Source organism: Triplophysa dalaica, chromosome 9, assembly GCF_015846415.1.
Source record: "Triplophysa dalaica isolate WHDGS20190420 chromosome 9, ASM1584641v1, whole genome shotgun sequence".
Taxonomy (NCBI): domain Eukaryota; kingdom Metazoa; phylum Chordata; class Actinopteri; order Cypriniformes; family Nemacheilidae; genus Triplophysa; species Triplophysa dalaica.
The window spans coordinates 8,249,427-8,267,148 of NC_079550.1; the positions used below are offsets into that span (position 1 = coordinate 8,249,427).

Sequence of the window (17,722 nt, forward strand, 5' to 3'; positions counted from 1 at the left end):
GCTAATTTATCGCTGCAGTACAAGCACGAACAGGGAAAACATTCATGATATCAAAATGCAACAGCAAATATATATTATATTATTATAACTAATATAATTGAAGTTACAATAGACTAACAAGAGGCGTAGTTTTACATTTAAATCAGAATTTGTGTCACGTGATATGTGTTAATTTTCTCATCGCTTGTCACGAGAGACCAATACAGTCTACAGACAAAAATACACTTTTGAAGAGAGAACAAAAATCTTATGAACTAAAAGATCAACACACGTATAGTTTATAATGCAAATGATTTTTTATATGAAACAAAACAGCCATGAATGATAGTAGTTCAACAGAAAATGTATTGATCTGAGCCACGCTGCGCCCCCATGTGGACAAACGCTTGTGTACCGCAGGAACCAGTAATGAGGTATTACGTTTGGAGCCATCGTAGTAGGACTAGATCATTATTTGGCACCCCTATGTGTGTGTGAAGTAGAGTAGTCGCTTATCTCTGTACCGAGAAGGCAAACGGGAAAGGGCTTCTGTGGTGACTGCAAGTAACGGGGTGGATATTTTTTCGGATTCTCGCTGTTTTTTCCACCTCCTGGCTCCGGCTGCTCGAACGCTCTGATGGAGGCGGAAAGGTCCGGCGGGGTGGCGGGTGGAACGAATCAAAGCCCCGCAGGAAGCGGAGCGGGGCGCGATCCGAACGGGCCCAAGGCTGTGCTCGGTCCCGCTCCCAACGCGGCGGCTGCAGCCGGGGCGATGACCGGATCCTCCCAGCTTCGAGATCCGCAGGACGGGGACGCGGGCCTCTCGCTACCCGGGATCTTACATTTTATCCAGTTTGAATGGGGCCGCTTCCAGGCCGAGAAATATCGCTGGGAGGCCGAAAGAGACGAGCTGAGGGTAAACTTGCTTTCTTTAATGGCTCTTGTTTTGGTCTCTTCCAGGCGGATTCATGGAGGAAGAGCACGTTGAAAGATAAGACTTACGATAAGCCACGATCTCTCGACCGCATGCTTTTGTTGTTTAATATATAGTGTTTTGTGTTACATTAAGTGTATTGTTTGCGGAGACAGTAACACTGAAATAGTGTGTCCTTTTGTTGAGTACATGTCCATGCCCACACCATGAGCAAACAGTGTTTGCAGTTGACTGTTGGAAAAAGAGCTACACAATACATCAGTAACGAATGCAATTATATTACGCACCAAAATATACATTTACATATATTCATTTAATTGTCTGCACGTTTATTTGCTTTGATTTTTGGGTCTTATATCACTGGTAATGTCAATAACGCAGGATAGTGGAATCGTAGAAAAGCAGACGGATGAAGAACAACGAGTTTGATTGTGTTCAAAAAATATTGAAAAGCAATTTTAACCTTTAAAATGATAATGAACCTTCTATGATTTGACAATGTGACGTCACGAGACGTCACTACTGCGTTTGTAAGTCAGGTCCCCTCTGTCAAAATCGTGACGTAATTCAATGCCAGCGTAAAGCATTGGTATTTTAGTATTAAATCACCAAATGTTTTATTTTACTTTTTTTAAGCTATAAGAGACATCTGTGCCATATTTGGAGGTGTATGGAGGGAGATGAAACAACTACATACATTTAAGGCAATGCAACATACAGTGCTATTTAGGTTTTAAAGCCCTTTATTTTTATTTAGGTGTGCATAAAATGGCTCATGCAGAATTTCAGCCAAATAAATGTTAATGCTCAAACGTTTAAAAAATCTGGAAAAAAACATACAATTGATTCAAATAAGATTGTCAAGAACATATTAGAGAAGAGAGCAAAACGGTTTCAAGCCCGGATTAGGGATTTGCCCCAATAAACTTGCTTAAACTGTCTTTTTGAGTCTGGACTGCACTGCCCCAGTTAGCAGCGGATTTGCCTGGGAAAGCTTTCCAAATAAGTGACCCCATTCAAACAGTGCCTGTGAATTACATAAGCAGTTGCCATCGTGTTCTATTAAAGGAACGGCCCTGTGGCTCTCATGGAAGACTTGTGTCTGTTCTTCTGCCAGGTCTCTTCTGGACATGCTCGTGGAAACACGCACATGCTTTAGGGACCAACCGCTATGTTTTCCTTGCGCCACACATATAGATTAATGTATTTGGCAGAATATAATATAGCAGAATCCCTAATACGAAAGTAAGTCAGATTTTCAGTATTCTGTGCACTCTGTGCACTAATACAGTAGTGAACAGGTGTTATGGTCATAGCCTATACTTTATAGTGGATATTAGCACCAAGTTGACCTTGGCTGGATTTTATAATTGGCTTTCTTTATTCAATAGTGCTTATAAAGCAGTTGTTCACTATCAAGACTTTTACGTTGATGTTTTATTGTTTTTTTTGAGTTTGTATTCAGAAACTTTGTTAGATTATTTTACTAGATAGGCATCAGTCGGACAAGGCAACTGTCAACTCCCTCAATGTCAATAATTCTATACTGTATGTCAATATGACACGTCATTTCATCCTGTTGGTGCTTTTAAATAAATCTGCGTATTCCTATAAAACTAAATTAAACTTATCAAAATAAATGACATCCCCCCCAAAAGCATAAGTCTGAAGTAAAACACACAATATAATATAAAAACTTATTACATATAGTTTATACTGGAGCTAATTGAGTTAATTGAGATACTTTCTGTTTTTTAATCAGGTTCACTAAAACAGACTAAATGATCTATAAAGACTTCTTTAGAGTATGCATGCTACATGAACTCTATTCAAAATACTTGTCCCAAAAACTCTTCTGCACTACTTATCGAAGTGTCTCAAAGCGTGCTGATGTTGAGGGAGAGAGTATGTAGCTCCGTCCCCTCTGTCTTCACCCATAGGAAGTCATGAGAGAGATGCACCATGCTTGCTTTCGTTCAACAATGCAACAAAGCATTTTATCTTCTCTTTTTATAATTAGAAAGTATTCTATCCGAATGTACCATTTCCTAAACATTCCTGACGGCAGATTTGCAGCCTTTGTGTGATGCATCTACAGACTTCAAAGGACGAAAATATGTCATCAAAGTGTTCCAAAGACCTGCCATAACAGGTTTCCTGCCTACGCCATGGCAACCGCACTTGAGCCGGTCTCCATGAAGTCCTGTGCCAACTTGACATGCTTTACTTTTCCTGCAAGTCAGCCTTTGGAGACACAGAGAGATTGTAAAAAAAATGCAGTCTGTGGTTTGACACGGCCTACATAAAGGTCTATAAATGACTAAATAGAGTAGAATTGCAGTTTGTTTTGATTTGGAATTTGATCCTGATGTAGGATTTGAAAGCAACCAAATACTACAGTAAATAAATTGTAAATATTGTCGCTTTCCTTTTGTTACCTTGGATGTCCAAATTTGCTGTTTTCAGGAAATGGAAAAAAAACTGTATCTTAAAATATTGAGATACAAGGTTTCAGAAGGACAGCAGCGATTTGTTGGTACATGGTACTTGGTACATGGTACACACAATTGAAAAGAAAATCTAAATATAAGCATTTTCACTGTTGTTAAGCTTATATTTTGTATTGAGTCAGAAGCTTCTACATTTTTGTTTTGTTGTGTCTGATTTCTGTACTTGATAGAAGTGAAATAAAGAACATGATTGTGTTGTCTGACCAACACAAATCATTTTGAGGTTCTTCTTTACCTGAACACAGTTTTTCTGTGTTGAAAAGTTGTGGTATAAACTTTAGCAAATGCTTCAATAGTATACACAACAGTCAGTTGTCGTTTTTCTTTTTTTTTTCTTTTTTGGGACATGCACTATAGTATTACTCAAGTTGGGTTACCTAAGATTATTATCTGAATGTCAGATGTTTAGTATTGTGGTGTCTGAATAGCATGACATTACCATCTGATACCATCACTGTGCAGATATAGGCTACTCCCGCAGTACTTTGTTTAAAGGTTGTCGAAATAGAGAACAAGGAGAGTGAGTCTATGCTATTCTGTTGACACAATAAGATCTGACTGATGTGAGTTCCTCATTGGCCTCTGTGGGGTGCTAGTGGCCTGTTTTCTTTCTCTGTCAAACCACAATTGACTGTGGGAAATGAACAGTTTGTGCATTTCTTACTCTTTCTAGTCATTCCAGCATATTTGAAATTCATGATTTGGTCTGACGTCGGTCAGTCACAGACTAAAATTAAGCTTGTGGACAGGCCTGTAGTTAACTCCTGCCCTCAGAATCTCATCATCCGTGGTAGAATCACACAGATTTAAGAGGCAACATTTAATTTGCTCTCAGAATGTTGTTTTAATCTGTACTTTGTCTGTGTCTTCCTGTGCTGTCTCTGTATCAGGCACAGGTGGCGTTTCTGCAGGGTGAGAGGAAAGGTCAAGAGAACATGAAGCAGGATCTGGTGCGGCGGATCAAGATGTTGGAGTATGCACTAAAGCAGGAGAGGTGAGGACACGGACAAACACACATGGACACACACATATGTTCACCTAAACATGCAGCAAAATCAGAAATGGTTGTTTTAGGAGAAGATGCTACCCATATGGTGCCCTTAAGCACATTTTTTCCCTTGGTTTCTTAATTATTAGGAATGTAGAATTGAACCTTTCAATTTTTTTTAAAGCAAATGTAACACGTGCAGTTTCTGCCAATCACATATTAATCTTCAGCACCTTTACAGTAGTATTGCATACGTCTTATCTTCGAAGAGTCTTATATACGTCACATTTATAAAAGACATATACAGCTGTACGTTTATTTCCCAAAACAGGTGCTTGGGGGTGGGACTACAGCACGAGCACACAATACATCATCGCATTATCCCTGTATAAATGTTGATTCACAATAAGTTAATGTGGTGTACCTTATGTGCGGAATCACCGATTACCAACAAAACACAGACATATGACTCAGTTTCACGACCGGCATCTTTAAGCGCTGGGACCGCTCCATCTATCAGTATCAAACGATCTGCAAATCGAGTGTTATTTTTACCGTTTATATAACGTTCCTCACCGAAATGCAGGATACAAACAGAGACAGCTGAACACACTTATGGCGTGCTCTCTCTCACACTCTCTGTGGTTGATGCATGGGCATGCTTTTCTGGGAGACTCGTCGAAATAAGAGACTAAGAAAATAGTTATGAAACAGAATTTACTTTTCGAACCAAAAATGTGAAACCTATAGGAACGCTGGTTGTACAGGAGTGTATCGAGCACAGAAATAATATGTCATACGTACAACTAGTTTTTTGACAAGTTAACCATGTCAAGCATGAGAAGCCAGCATGTTTAACATTGCAAAGATGTCAGAATGCATGCAACACTGTGACACCCCACCTTTTAGATATTTTGGACCTTTTTGAAGGAGTTTTGGGAATACGATTTTCAATTCGTAACATGCACATTTTCTTTTGCCTTGTGTAGATGATGAACTTTTTCGGATATAATAACAGAATAAATGATGAAAATATCAAATATGACTGTATTACAAAAAAGTATGTTTGCATTTATTTTTAAACAACATAAAAGTGATGCGAATTCAAACAAATCAAAATTAAATAAAATATTGAATTAAATTATGCCATACTCAAAGATCATAATATGTGCTATGATGTATGTTTTTTGATGTTTCTCATTTTGATCACAGGGCCAAACATCAGAAGCTGAAAAGCAGCACAGACCAGAGTCCTGGAGAGAAGAAACCAGAGACAGAGGCTGAACCAAGTAACAACCTACAATAACAAATTAAAAACAATACATACATCCCTTCAAATCTCATCTGTAACTATCAAAACAAGCAAAAAATCACTGCCAGATTTATCACAACAACTGCTGAGTGACATCATCTTATCTCTTCCACAGTACCCAATGGGCCTGCAGATTCAGACTCCGAGCCAACCAATCAGATGCCTTGGAAGGAAGGGCGCCAGCTTCTGCGCAAGTCAGTGTTCTTTGCTTTTCTCAATACTTCTCAATACACAAATGTGTTCATTACAATGTTAAGCTGACCCCGTGTGTTGTATTTTTGAGTAGGTACCTGGAAGAGGTGGGATACTCTGACACCATATTGGACATGCGCTCCAAACGTGTTCGTTCCCTTCTGGGTCGCAACAGCCCAGAGGCTAACGGACCACCTCCAAGCGAGCAACCCACAGAAGCAGAACCTCACAGTGGGGGAGAATCGCTGCTGGTGCGGCAGATAGAAGAACAGATCAAACGGTAAGAGAAGCAACGCCTGGTGGAATGGTAGACATTTATTGTTAGAATAGATTTTGATGGGTTTGTTTTCAACCTGAAGCAAGTGAGGAGCGAGGCCAAATATTTGGGAACCTGTCTAGTGCAAAAACGAGAGGCAGAATCTGTACCGAAAATCGGAGTGATTCGGGAACATTTCTAGCTTATCTCATCCTCTTCCTGGATCTTTTATAGGCGTGCTGGGAAAGAGAGTTCTAAAGATCGGATGGGCGGCTCTGTTCTGGATAAAATTCCCTTTCTTCGTGGCTGTGAGGACGACGATGAGGATGACAGTGACGAAGAGGAAGACATCCAGGGCATGACCACGGACTGCATCGACGGGCCACGGAAAAACAAGAAGTCTAGGGGCAAGGTCAGTGTGTTTGTTTACTGATAAGACCCACATGCACAGATCCTGTTTGGTAGTAAAAAACACAACTGCTACAATAAATCCTTGCGACGTTCATGTGTTTTCTGTATGCTTGTAGATGGGCGGCAGAGCCGATGACCACAGATCTTGACCCTGATGATGAGGACGATGAAGATGACTCTGAGGATGCCCTGGGCGAGTTTGATTTCTTGGGCTCCGGAGAGGAAGGGGAGGGTGCGGGGGAGGCTCGCATCTCTGGAGATGGCCGTGAATTAGGTAAGAGAATATTAAGGCCACAAATTTATACCAAAAAAGTACTTTTGTTTAGAATTCTGTATTTATATTTTTATTCACAATTTTGCATTTCTAATCAGCTTTACATACATATATGTTGTACAAACAGAAGTATATAAAAATAGATATATTTCAAAAGATATACAAATACATGGTTTTATTCTAGTTTTCTTAGTAATATGTAAATCGATAAAACTTTTATTTTGTAATTTATTTATAGCAATATAAAATAATTTGACTTGCTGTTGTATTAAACTAATCTAAATAGTTGTAATGAAATGAAATTCTTCCACAACCTTTTACATTAAATTACTTTTTTTACGGCCAGTAAAATTATTGTTACTTAGTTTCGTATGTCTCATGTCTTGTATGAGTTCATATTTTATCGTCTCAGATTACAGTATACAAAATCCATTTGAGAAGTATGAAAAATAAAATAAAAAGGTTTAAATCGGTTTGTTTTAATAAAAATTGCCTATTGGTAATTTGGTATGTAAGTGCATCACTCTACAGTTTGTATCCTTCACATTGTTTTTGATGTGAGGGCTTCCCTTTATCGTCATGCTTTGACCACTCATTGTTTTCCTTTCATTTGTTTTGAACTTCCTGTTGATGATATCTGTCGATGGGGCACTGTTTGCTTCAAATCTCACCGTACATTTGTCAGCTTCCCCCTTCATATAATCAGACCACAAGGATTAATGACCAGCGACAGCAGTAGATTTCACTTTTTTTGTTGTCTGCTGTTTTGTTTACTCCTCTCACTTCCTCTCCGTAGGTTCAGAGAACCGCCGAAACAAGTTGCAAGGCATTATGTCGGATTTCCCCCCAAAACCCACTCCACCTCCCTCTATCCCAGGTCAGGCACGCTCCAGTGAGGGTGAGATCAGTCGTCCTCTGTCTGAATGCAGAGCTGTATCCCGGTCTGGCTTCTTGGATAATAAATGTCACTTGGAGCTTAACTGATTTTTAAGATGATTTTTGATGTGAATTATGCTTAGTCTTAACTCTGCTTTGTGTTTTATACTTCATAATAATAGATATGTAGCTCACTCTTTTTCACTCTGTTATGTTGGAGTGATTTCTGTATGTTTATCACACTAGGGGGCGCTCTGGGGTTCTCTTCTGATGTATTTATTCTGGATGCGGTAGGAGGAGGGGATATGAACCTTGGAGAGCTGGCTGACCTCACTGTTGCCAATGACAATGACCTCACTATTGACGTTAGTGTTTTTAATGAGCTTTCCCTCCCAACTGTTGGGAGTTGGATTTTGCTTTACTATTAAACACATATGACCATACTTCTAGTACTTTAAGGGCTTCTTCACCCAAAAATGAACGTATCTGTCATCGTTTACTCGCCTTCGAGTTGTTTCCAAATCTGTAAAAATGTCTTTGTTCTGATAAACACAGAGAAAGATATTTAGATGAATGCTTATAACCAAACAGATCTTGCCCCCCATTGACTCCCAAAGCAGGAAACATTACTATTTCATCTTTTTGTTCTGTTGAACTGAAAATAATACATTTTGTAGAAAGTAGGACAGCAAACAGTTCTGGGGCACTTTTGACTACCATCGTATTTCTTCCTACTATGGGAGTCAATGGGGGGCAAAATCTGTCTGGTTATAAGCATTCTTTCAAATATCTGTCTCTGCGTTCATCAAAACAAAGACATTTGTACAGAATTGGTACAAATCGAAGGTGAGTAAATGATGAAAGAATGTTCATTTTTGGGTGAAGTATCACTTTCAGCTATATGCATCATAATATATGCAGCCTATAGACCAATATAAAATGAGAAAAACGCTATTTCAGACGGACTTCATGTTTCCACTACACACACGATAGAAGAAATACAACCTACAGAACATTTAGAATCAAATTGAAATACTTAACTAACATCTTTAAGACTTAACTATTATGAGAAATAAAAAAACTGAAACAGTAGCAAAATGATCAGTATTATAAACAAAACACAGTTTTGTGCAGCGTTGGAATATTTTGTGTTTTCTTTAAAGTTGCAGGACAGTCGAGAAGAGTTCAAGAAAACATGGAATCCCCGCTTTACACTGCGAAGCCACTTCGATGCCATCCGAGCGCTGACCTTTCACCCCAGTCAGGCCGTCCTGCTGACCGCCTCAGAGGATGGAACCCTCAAACTGTGGAACCTCAACAAGGCAATGCACTCCAAAAAGTACGATCCACATCCTTAACCCTTCGTCCTTTATCTCATTATATGTCAATATACAGCTGCAGAAGAAATTAAGAGACCATTCAAAAATAACTAGTGCTGGGCAACGATACATTTTTTTAATCGCATGCCTTTTCTGTGATTAATCATGATTAATCGCATTTTTAAGTGTAAAATTCAAAATCGAATTCAGAAGTAGTGTATCACGCACTTTTATTTTAATGTTCTGTCTAGTTTGATATAGAAAAACAAGTTATAATGATTATTGCTTTTACATAAACAATCTTTCAACACAAAGTGTACTGTATTTAAAGTGTATTTAAACACATCTTTAAACAACTAAATTATTGTATGCAAATTTTTTCTTATCTTAACTAATCATATGAGTAGAAAACACAAGTGTTTTAGGACTGTCCTTTGTTGTTTGATGAACATTATAAAGAGAGATCTATATTATGCTGCTGCCTCTTTAAGAGTGCTCTATAGTATACAGGTATACAGGTCTAACATACTGTGACGCGGCCATTTTGTTTTCCGCAGTCGCCTCACACTGCATACAATAGAGCAAAACTAATTTGTTATCGTTCCTGGTTTGTACCATTTGTACGAATTTTTGTATTCTGCAGGCTATTGATTTCCTTCCACTTTATCATCAATAGCATTAAATAAGCCTTTTACACACGTGCATATAACGTCTTTGTGGGGCGAGGGCACTGATAGATAATCGCATGGCTGAAGGAGGGCAGACGAAATGGAGTGGTTTGTTCCATCAACTCCGCCATAAGGAAGAGATTTAAAATGAAATGTCCACGTTAGAGTTTGATACCTTTCCATTCGGTTCTGGTGATCCTGGTTCATGTGCGTGCTTCAGCAGTCTTAGACCAACCACACATGCTCTCAGTGGTTGAGACACGTGGTGACGCCATTCCCTAGCCAGTAACAGTTAACCCACCCCGTTTGTGACCCATGGCTTGTCTGTACGTTTCAGAGCCAGTGAGCAACGGACTTTGGAAATAAAGTAATACTTAAAAAAAACTGCTTTAATGCACTTTAAAATAATTGTCGGTGTTAATTAATAAATGCGTTAACACAATAATAACGTGTTAACTTTGTCAGCCCAAAATATAATAATACACGTTTTTTGAATGTGCTATTTATAGGTAGCCCGGTAACAGCAAATTCTGTTATTCGCTTGGTTGTGATGAAGTTTAACATCATAGGTGTACCCGAAAGCCAATCACGTAAATGTTAAGCTGCCAACTGTCAAAGTTAGGATTAGGTCTCTTAAACACAGCTCTTAGTTCAATTCGAGTCCGTCAAAGTGATGCAATTTGATTGCAAGATTACGTTATGACATGGCAATATTCAAGGACTGGTAAAGAAAGGAGACGCTGACCAGTCAAAAGGGTGCCAGTTCGAGGTCGACAGATAAAAGAGACCGAGATACGCCCTCTAAAACTCCAAGGACCATAAAATAGCAGAGGAAATCACCTCTAGTCAAAATTTGAGTCAAAAACTCTTCTTGTTCGGGCTTCAGTTGGCAAATGGCGGGAATATGTCTCCATGTCCGCTGTCGTTATAGATTTAAACTACAATCGTAAATTCGGCGCTTAGCGTCTACACTGCATAGAAAACAAGTTCAGATTCCCTTTTAAAGAAAACAACAGTTACTGTAACAGCTGTCATTTTTTTCTCTAGAAGAGTGTTTAGAAATATCAATGACGTTAGTGTGCTGACATTTTGTTTCTGTTCTATTAGAAATGCAGCGCTGGACGTTGAGCCCATTTATACATTCAGGGCACACAAGTGAGTGCGACAGGTTTATAAACAAGCATAAATCTTAGACGACACCTTAAATTGTATTGTATATGAATATATGTTAATGATTCAGCACCGTAGTATATATCTAATCATTACGATACCCCCGATACGCTACAATAGTGCTAAGGTTTGTTTGTGTGTGATTTAGTGGTGCTGTTCTTTCTCTGGCCATGGGAGAGGAAGGGGAGTCATGCTACAGCGGAGGTCTTGACGGGGCTGTGCGTGGATGGAAGATTCCAGACCTTAATGTGGATCCTTATGACAACTACGGTGAGTCTACCACAGGCTGCACTTGAGAGTTGCTATACGTTTTTTACAGCGTGGCAACACTCGCATACACGCACACAGCAGGATTTCAGTTCACTTCACATGTTCCACACATTATGATTTCAGTTGCATGTGCGATTGCTGACTGAATTTGACACGTAAAGGTGCCATCTGTTCAACTTTGACTTCTTCCAACGTTAGATGAAATTGATTGTGTTGCTAAAGCAAATATCAAATAATTATATTTGTATGTTAGCAGTCTAATCCACATTGTCCATAGGATCTGTTCTTTAAAATCGTCCAGTTGAGGTCCTGTTCCCTGTCTTTCAAGCCTTTTTGGCCCCCAATAATTTACACTTGCAGCTATATTTTTAGATTTTAGAAGTTTCGTGCTGTTATGCTTGGACAACACTGTTGGACATCTGCATTTCTTATCGCAATCCACTAGAGGGCGCAGGTGATTTTAATGCAAGTGCCTCCGTGTTTGTGCAGATCCAGGTGTAGAAAGCAGCGTGTTGTCAGGACATGAAGATGCAGTGTGGGGTTTGGAATATTCTCCCAGCCTGAAGCGTCTGGCATCGTGCTCGGCAGATGGCACTGTTCGTTTATGGGACCCCCACAGTACCTCACCGTGTGTGTCTGTCTTCAATAAAGAAAAAGGTGAGAAAGAGAATGTGTGTTTTGGATTTGTGTTAGTGATTTGTTTTGTACGTTTCTCATTTTCATTCTCTGTTCTCAGAACACGGCACTCCAACCTCGGTTGCCTTTGTCAACTCGGACCCGTCTCAGGTCGTTGTGTCCTTCGATGGGGGCGAGACTCTGCTTTATGACCTCAACACAGAGCAAAGCATTATGGTCCTGGAGACCCAGACTAAAGATGGTAAGCACTGGTTCACACAGAAATTTGTGTTCAGATATAGTTTAAGTAAATTACTTGAGGCTAAAATGCGTAACCTTTTTTGATAAAAAAATTAGCTAGTTTTTTAAAAAATGTGTTAAAAGCTGTCTCATTACCTTAGGGCGAAGCACAACGATAACTTTATAAAATGATTTACAAGTTGAGTTCTCAGGTACAATTTCTTGGAAACTGGCAACTTGATGTCAATTGACTTGGATTTATTTACTTGAAGATAACTAAATAAAATAACCTGCAATGTTTCAAACAGAGATGCGAAAATACAGATTATTGCATTAAATAAATCTATATTTGTACTTTTTAATCATTTTAAGTTGAGATGCATTTACAAGGTTAACTAAGATATTTAGTCTTGTTTTAGAAATACAATTAATAAGAATGAGTCTGGTAACAAAATCTCCAATTGGGGCAAGAATAATAAACAAGACTAAATATTAAGGTTAATATCTTGACTTTCTTATATGAAATTATAGTAATCTTAACTAAAATGACTTATTGGCTGATGACCGATCAACATGACCAAATTATTCTATTGGTTGTTGGCAATAAGCCAATGTTGAAGGTCATGCAACCTTTTTATAATCTTGCCAGTAATTGTTGCATTATTTTATTGCAGTTTAATGCAATGACCGTAATGACATTTGTCATAGACCCATAGTAAGTAAAAAAGTTATTACATGTTTAATATGCAAATTAACAAAATAATAATTTCCTACAGGCAGCGAGCTGATAAACTGTGTGGTCAGCCATCCCTCTCAAGCCATTTCCATAACAGCCCACGAGAACCGTACCATCCGCTTCCTGGACAACAAGACAGGTGTGTGTCGGTAGCTTGCAGCAATTTTGAAGGATATCCGAGACCGGTTATAACACAGTTTATTTTCCTGCTGTGCGCTGTGGAAACTATAAATACACCGGCAAAGCCACTTGACTCCCCCACCGTGCAGTTACAATGAATCCGTCGAAGCGCTTACAAAAGAACGGCCATTAGAAAAAAAGACAGAATTGAGCCGGTCACACACAGCAACCTTTACTTACCCGTTTATAAGAAGAACATACTTTGTATTGATAGTGGTATTCTTGATCTTGGTAAAGATATTACACCTCTAGAAAGTTCTTGAATGGATGCGTATCTGGAAGTTTCTGTTTATTTTGTGGGTGTGTGTCACCTACTGAATGTCTTGCTTAAGACTTTAGATTTCATTTAATGTATACAGTTGACAAAATAATAAATTGCAGTCTTATTTGGACTGAAATGTTTTGCCTGTCAAGTATCACAGATCTACAATGTTCTCTCTCTCTCTCTTTCTCTCTCACTCTCTCACACTCTCTCTTTCTCTCTCACTCTCTCACACTCTCTCTCTCTCCATGTGTCCACAGGGAAAGTGATTCATTCCATGGTAGCTCACCTGGACGCTGTAACCAGTCTCACCACAGACCCTAAAGGCACTTACCTCATCTCAGGCAGTAAGTAAATACACACACACACACGATCTCAAGAGTGTGATGTCATAGAAAAAACAACAAGCCCCCTGGGGCCCCAAACACCCGAAAACATTATTTTTCATTTTCTGCGCTGTAATTTGTCTTTGTTTCTCTGTAAGGTCACGACTGCTCGGTGCGCTTGTGGATGCTGGACAATCGCACGTGTGTGCAGGAAATCACGGCGCACAGGAAGAAACATGACGAGGCCATCCACGACGTGGCCTTCCATCCCTCTCAACCCTTCATCGCGAGCGCCGGGTCCGACGCGCTCGCCAAGATCTTTGTTTGATTTTTTTTAACGGTAAATGCGCTTGAAAGTTAAATTAAAGGAACAGTTCACCCAAAAATTCAAGTTATCTCTTCATTTACTCACTCTCCAGTTGTTCTAGATCTGGATAAATGTCTTTGTTCTGTTGAATATAAAATAAGATATTTTGAAGAATGTAGGAATGCAAACAGTTCTGGGGGACTTTTGACTACTATTGTCAATGTCAATGGTGGCCAAGACCTGTTTGTTGACTGACATTCTTTCATATATCTTTCTCTGTTTTCAACCAAACAAAGAAATGCATGCAGATTTGGAACAACACGAGGAGAGTAAATGATGACAGATTTTCCATTTTTGGGTGAACTGTCACTTTAAGACTATCCAGGTGATATTCTCTGTTTTATTCAAAATGTGAAATTTCTTACAGCTCTTACTTATCTGTGTTTTCTCTTTTCTCAGGGAAACACCCTCACTACTGGGCCAAACGAGTGAACACCGAATATCTCAACGCCGCACATCCTCACACAAACACTCTTACACTAACTCTGAGGGGAACAACGTTCTACACATCACTGCCTGTGTGAAAGGCACAGAACTCAATAACCCACCATCTTTTTATCGATGACTCACATGTTGTGATACGAATTGTACCGCTTTTAATACTAACGGTCTTGCTGCTCCTGATCTCGGATTTAGTCGACACTGCTAAATTGAATTTCTGTCTCTATCTGCACAGTGTGTAGACGGGGATGTCCATTCTGTTGACAGATGGACACACACACACACCCTAACACAACACACACACACACCCTGGATTTTAATTTCATGCTTGGTTTAGGTCAAGGATTCGAAGGCTTTCGGTAAACAAGACACTACCCAAGCCTGCGCAACTGCTCAATGTAAATTGCGTTAGCGCTAATCTGTGAATTAACGTCCTCTCGTAACTGTTGCCTGGTAATGCGATCGATGCATTTCATTCCAATGACCCGCGTTTTTTGTTTTTGCATTTTAGCTGCACAGCTTTACCTTTAGCGTCACTGCTAAGAGCCTTAGCATTCATAATCACTTTCATTTCAAAGCCAAACATAAGCGTTTGTGACTTTTTCGAATCGCTCTTCATCATTCATATCTGATCCGGTGGCGCTATGTGTAACATTGAAGTAATGTCGAGTTGTATATTTATAAAGTTATGTGTCCAAGAGGATCTGCGGTTGGATGCGCAGGAGTGTCTGTATATAAGCAGAACATCCTGTACATAGCACACTGTCTTACAATCACGATGCTCCGCTTTCCTCAGAATCAGGGACTTGTTCGTAACGTATCAAACTTGGCAATTCAAAATTGGAGTGTCGGAAAATTTGTCCTGGTGGCTTTTTGCTTTTTATGTTTGGGTCTTTTTGGCGGTAAAGTCAGATGCACACCAGAGGAGCTAAGATGGCGACAATTAAAATTGCAACCAGCTACAAATTTCAGTTTGTCAATACAGCTGCATTGTAAAATTAACAACCTGAATCTGCAGAGATTTTGGACATCTGTGATCTTCCTGTTTCGCTGAGAAGTGAACAACATGCGATCCTTCGAGAGGTGTCCGTGGTGAGAAGCTTGTCTGTCAGTGTGCTGGGAGTGCTGCCAGAGAGAAGCTCAGATAGACTGTGAGTGATAAGAAAATAAGTAAAGCCTGCTGTCCGTTAAGTAACCGAGGAATCAAGGCACAACACCAAAACCTGAGGGACATGAATTTGAGAGGCGAGATAACAGGGTATTATGGAAAAAAAGATTTAAAGCAGAGCTCAAATGGGTTCCTTTTGCTAACCAAGAGATAAGGATGCAAAGTCTGTGAGATATTTCAAAGAAGTCTGTGTGGCTGTAAGCAGGTGAGATGGAAAGCGACTAAAAGAGGTCAATCTGATCTTCGGTTCCCTCAATTCTGGGGAGCAAAGGTCTCAAACACGTTAGCCGGTTTCCGTTTTGCCAGGTTTATTTTGAGCTTTAACTGGTTTTCCGTGGTCGTAGACGGATAGCTGGAAGGCAGGTCAGAAGTGATGGAAACACTGATGGGTCGAGGGCCATAAAGTCCACTCAGTCCTCCATCTACATCCACTCCATCTACATCCACTCCATCTATCCAGCGCTTACCACTTGGGTGTTTTAAGCATAAGAAACTGGCTTGGTTTTGAAAGGTAGCCGGTCTACGAAAAATTGACATGGGTATTTTTTTATGTCCCTTTGGTGGTACTAAGATCATGAATGTCAACCACTGATTCACATGCAACTGTATCCCATACAAACTATTTACTCAAAGCTAACGCATACTAACGGTTGATTTTATGCTACGCTACACCATTGTTACGTTCTTTTCCAAAGAATGCAGATCGCATGGGCGTTTCAATGAGTTCAGCTATCTCTTCTGTACTCCTGTTTCTTCAGCCCTCGATGCAACGAGAGTCTTGAAATTCAGACAGAACACATTCCTTACCGAGAGAGGACGAAAATCTGTAATAAGAACAAAAGACACCGATAATGTTCATATCTTTGACAAGCTGCCAATGCAAATTGCAAGTTTCAAATTTTATCACTTATTTGCTTTTCTTTACTAGACATATTATGATGATTATGATTACTAGTAATAAGGCGTAAGAAGACAGTAGGACCTTTTCTGCATTAGGCTTGAGACTTGCTTGTGATTGTGAAAAAGCCTAAAAAAATCATATGAGTTTATAAAAAGACTTTCAGTCCACAGCCAAGGTAAAAGGACTTTTTGTTACGTGTTTTTATTTTTTAATAGCAATTTATCACTGTGTGATATTTTGTACATCATATTAAGCTGTATTCAAACAATATCCTCTTAACTACAAGGGATGAAAGACCAGCCTTTTATTTATTTTGTTTTATTATACAAATTTTTAAACTGCTTTCTAGATCCTATCGAATTACATCTTTTCATTATTTCTGTTGACTTTCGTTTTCTTTCTTTTCTCGTTTACTTTGCAGGTCTTGTGTTGTATGTCACTAAAAATCCAAAAACAACTGAATAAAAATGGTTTTGTACAGAGATTCTATTCTGGCGTGCATCCTGTGGCTATATGAGGAAGTGTATGTGTATGTGGAACGTTAAACTAACAGATCAAATGATCAGCACATTTTGCGTCTAATATATACAGTATTGGCAAAAAGTGATGTCCCCCGGGAGATATTAGTAATGTATTTGCCTTTAGTGCATGTTTCTTTAAGGCATCAAAGTATGAAGTATGAGGTGCAAAATCAACTACAACAATAAGGTATTTATTGGGTATGATTTGGTTAAAAAGGCAAACTATTTATTACAAAAGATATATTTGAATGTAAAAAATGCACAGTAAACTAAAATCTTACAGAAAATAAACGCATTTGCATCTAATAATATTTTAGAGTTTTTTGTATTTATTATATATTCTTCTTGTCTAGTAATATTTTAAGCTACTCTCCTTGACTCTTTGATTTGCCAAGCTTTCTTAAATTCTTCCCAAAGCTAAACTTAAGTTTCCAGTCAAAGCATAACAATACGCGCGTACAAAATGTATTGATACATCTTTATAACATATTTAAATAAAGTGCAAAGTCAGTCATTTTCCAGTGTTGGGCTGGGCATCACCTTTGGTCACAAATCGGTGGTGTGATCCTACAGAAGGTATGGGGAACCCAGATTTATTGTTTTGGGATAATTCAACCAAAAATATAATTGTTATCATTTATTCACCCTCATTTTCTGAGGAATGTCTAAGTAATTGTCTGTCCATACAATGGGGTCAATGTTGTTTGAATACCAACATTCTTCAAATAATCTTCTTTTCTGTTCTGGAGAAGAAAGTCATAGGTTCAAATGACAAGAGGTTGAATAAATGATTAAAGAATTTTCAT

General features: G+C 39.0%; 1 protein-coding gene across 1 annotated transcript; it reads left to right on the plus strand.

The window, feature by feature from the left end:
- The first annotated feature begins 435 nt into the window (after positions 1–435).
- On the plus strand, positions 436–16,879 carry strn4 (striatin, calmodulin binding protein 4). The gene is made up of 18 exons (XM_056756795.1): positions 436–895; positions 4,314–4,417; positions 5,624–5,700; positions 5,839–5,917; positions 6,010–6,195; positions 6,406–6,595; positions 6,712–6,856; positions 7,653–7,754; positions 7,979–8,097; positions 8,896–9,071; positions 10,827–10,874; positions 11,038–11,159; positions 11,649–11,816; positions 11,896–12,036; positions 12,791–12,889; positions 13,453–13,539; positions 13,677–13,858; positions 14,285–16,879. Exons 1-17 carry the CDS (start codon positions 617–619, stop codon positions 13,844–13,846), a joined length of 2,292 nt encoding a protein of 763 aa, XP_056612773.1. The 5' UTR covers positions 436–616; the 3' UTR covers positions 13,847–13,858; positions 14,285–16,879.
- The last annotated feature ends 843 nt before the right edge of the window (positions 16,880–17,722 follow it).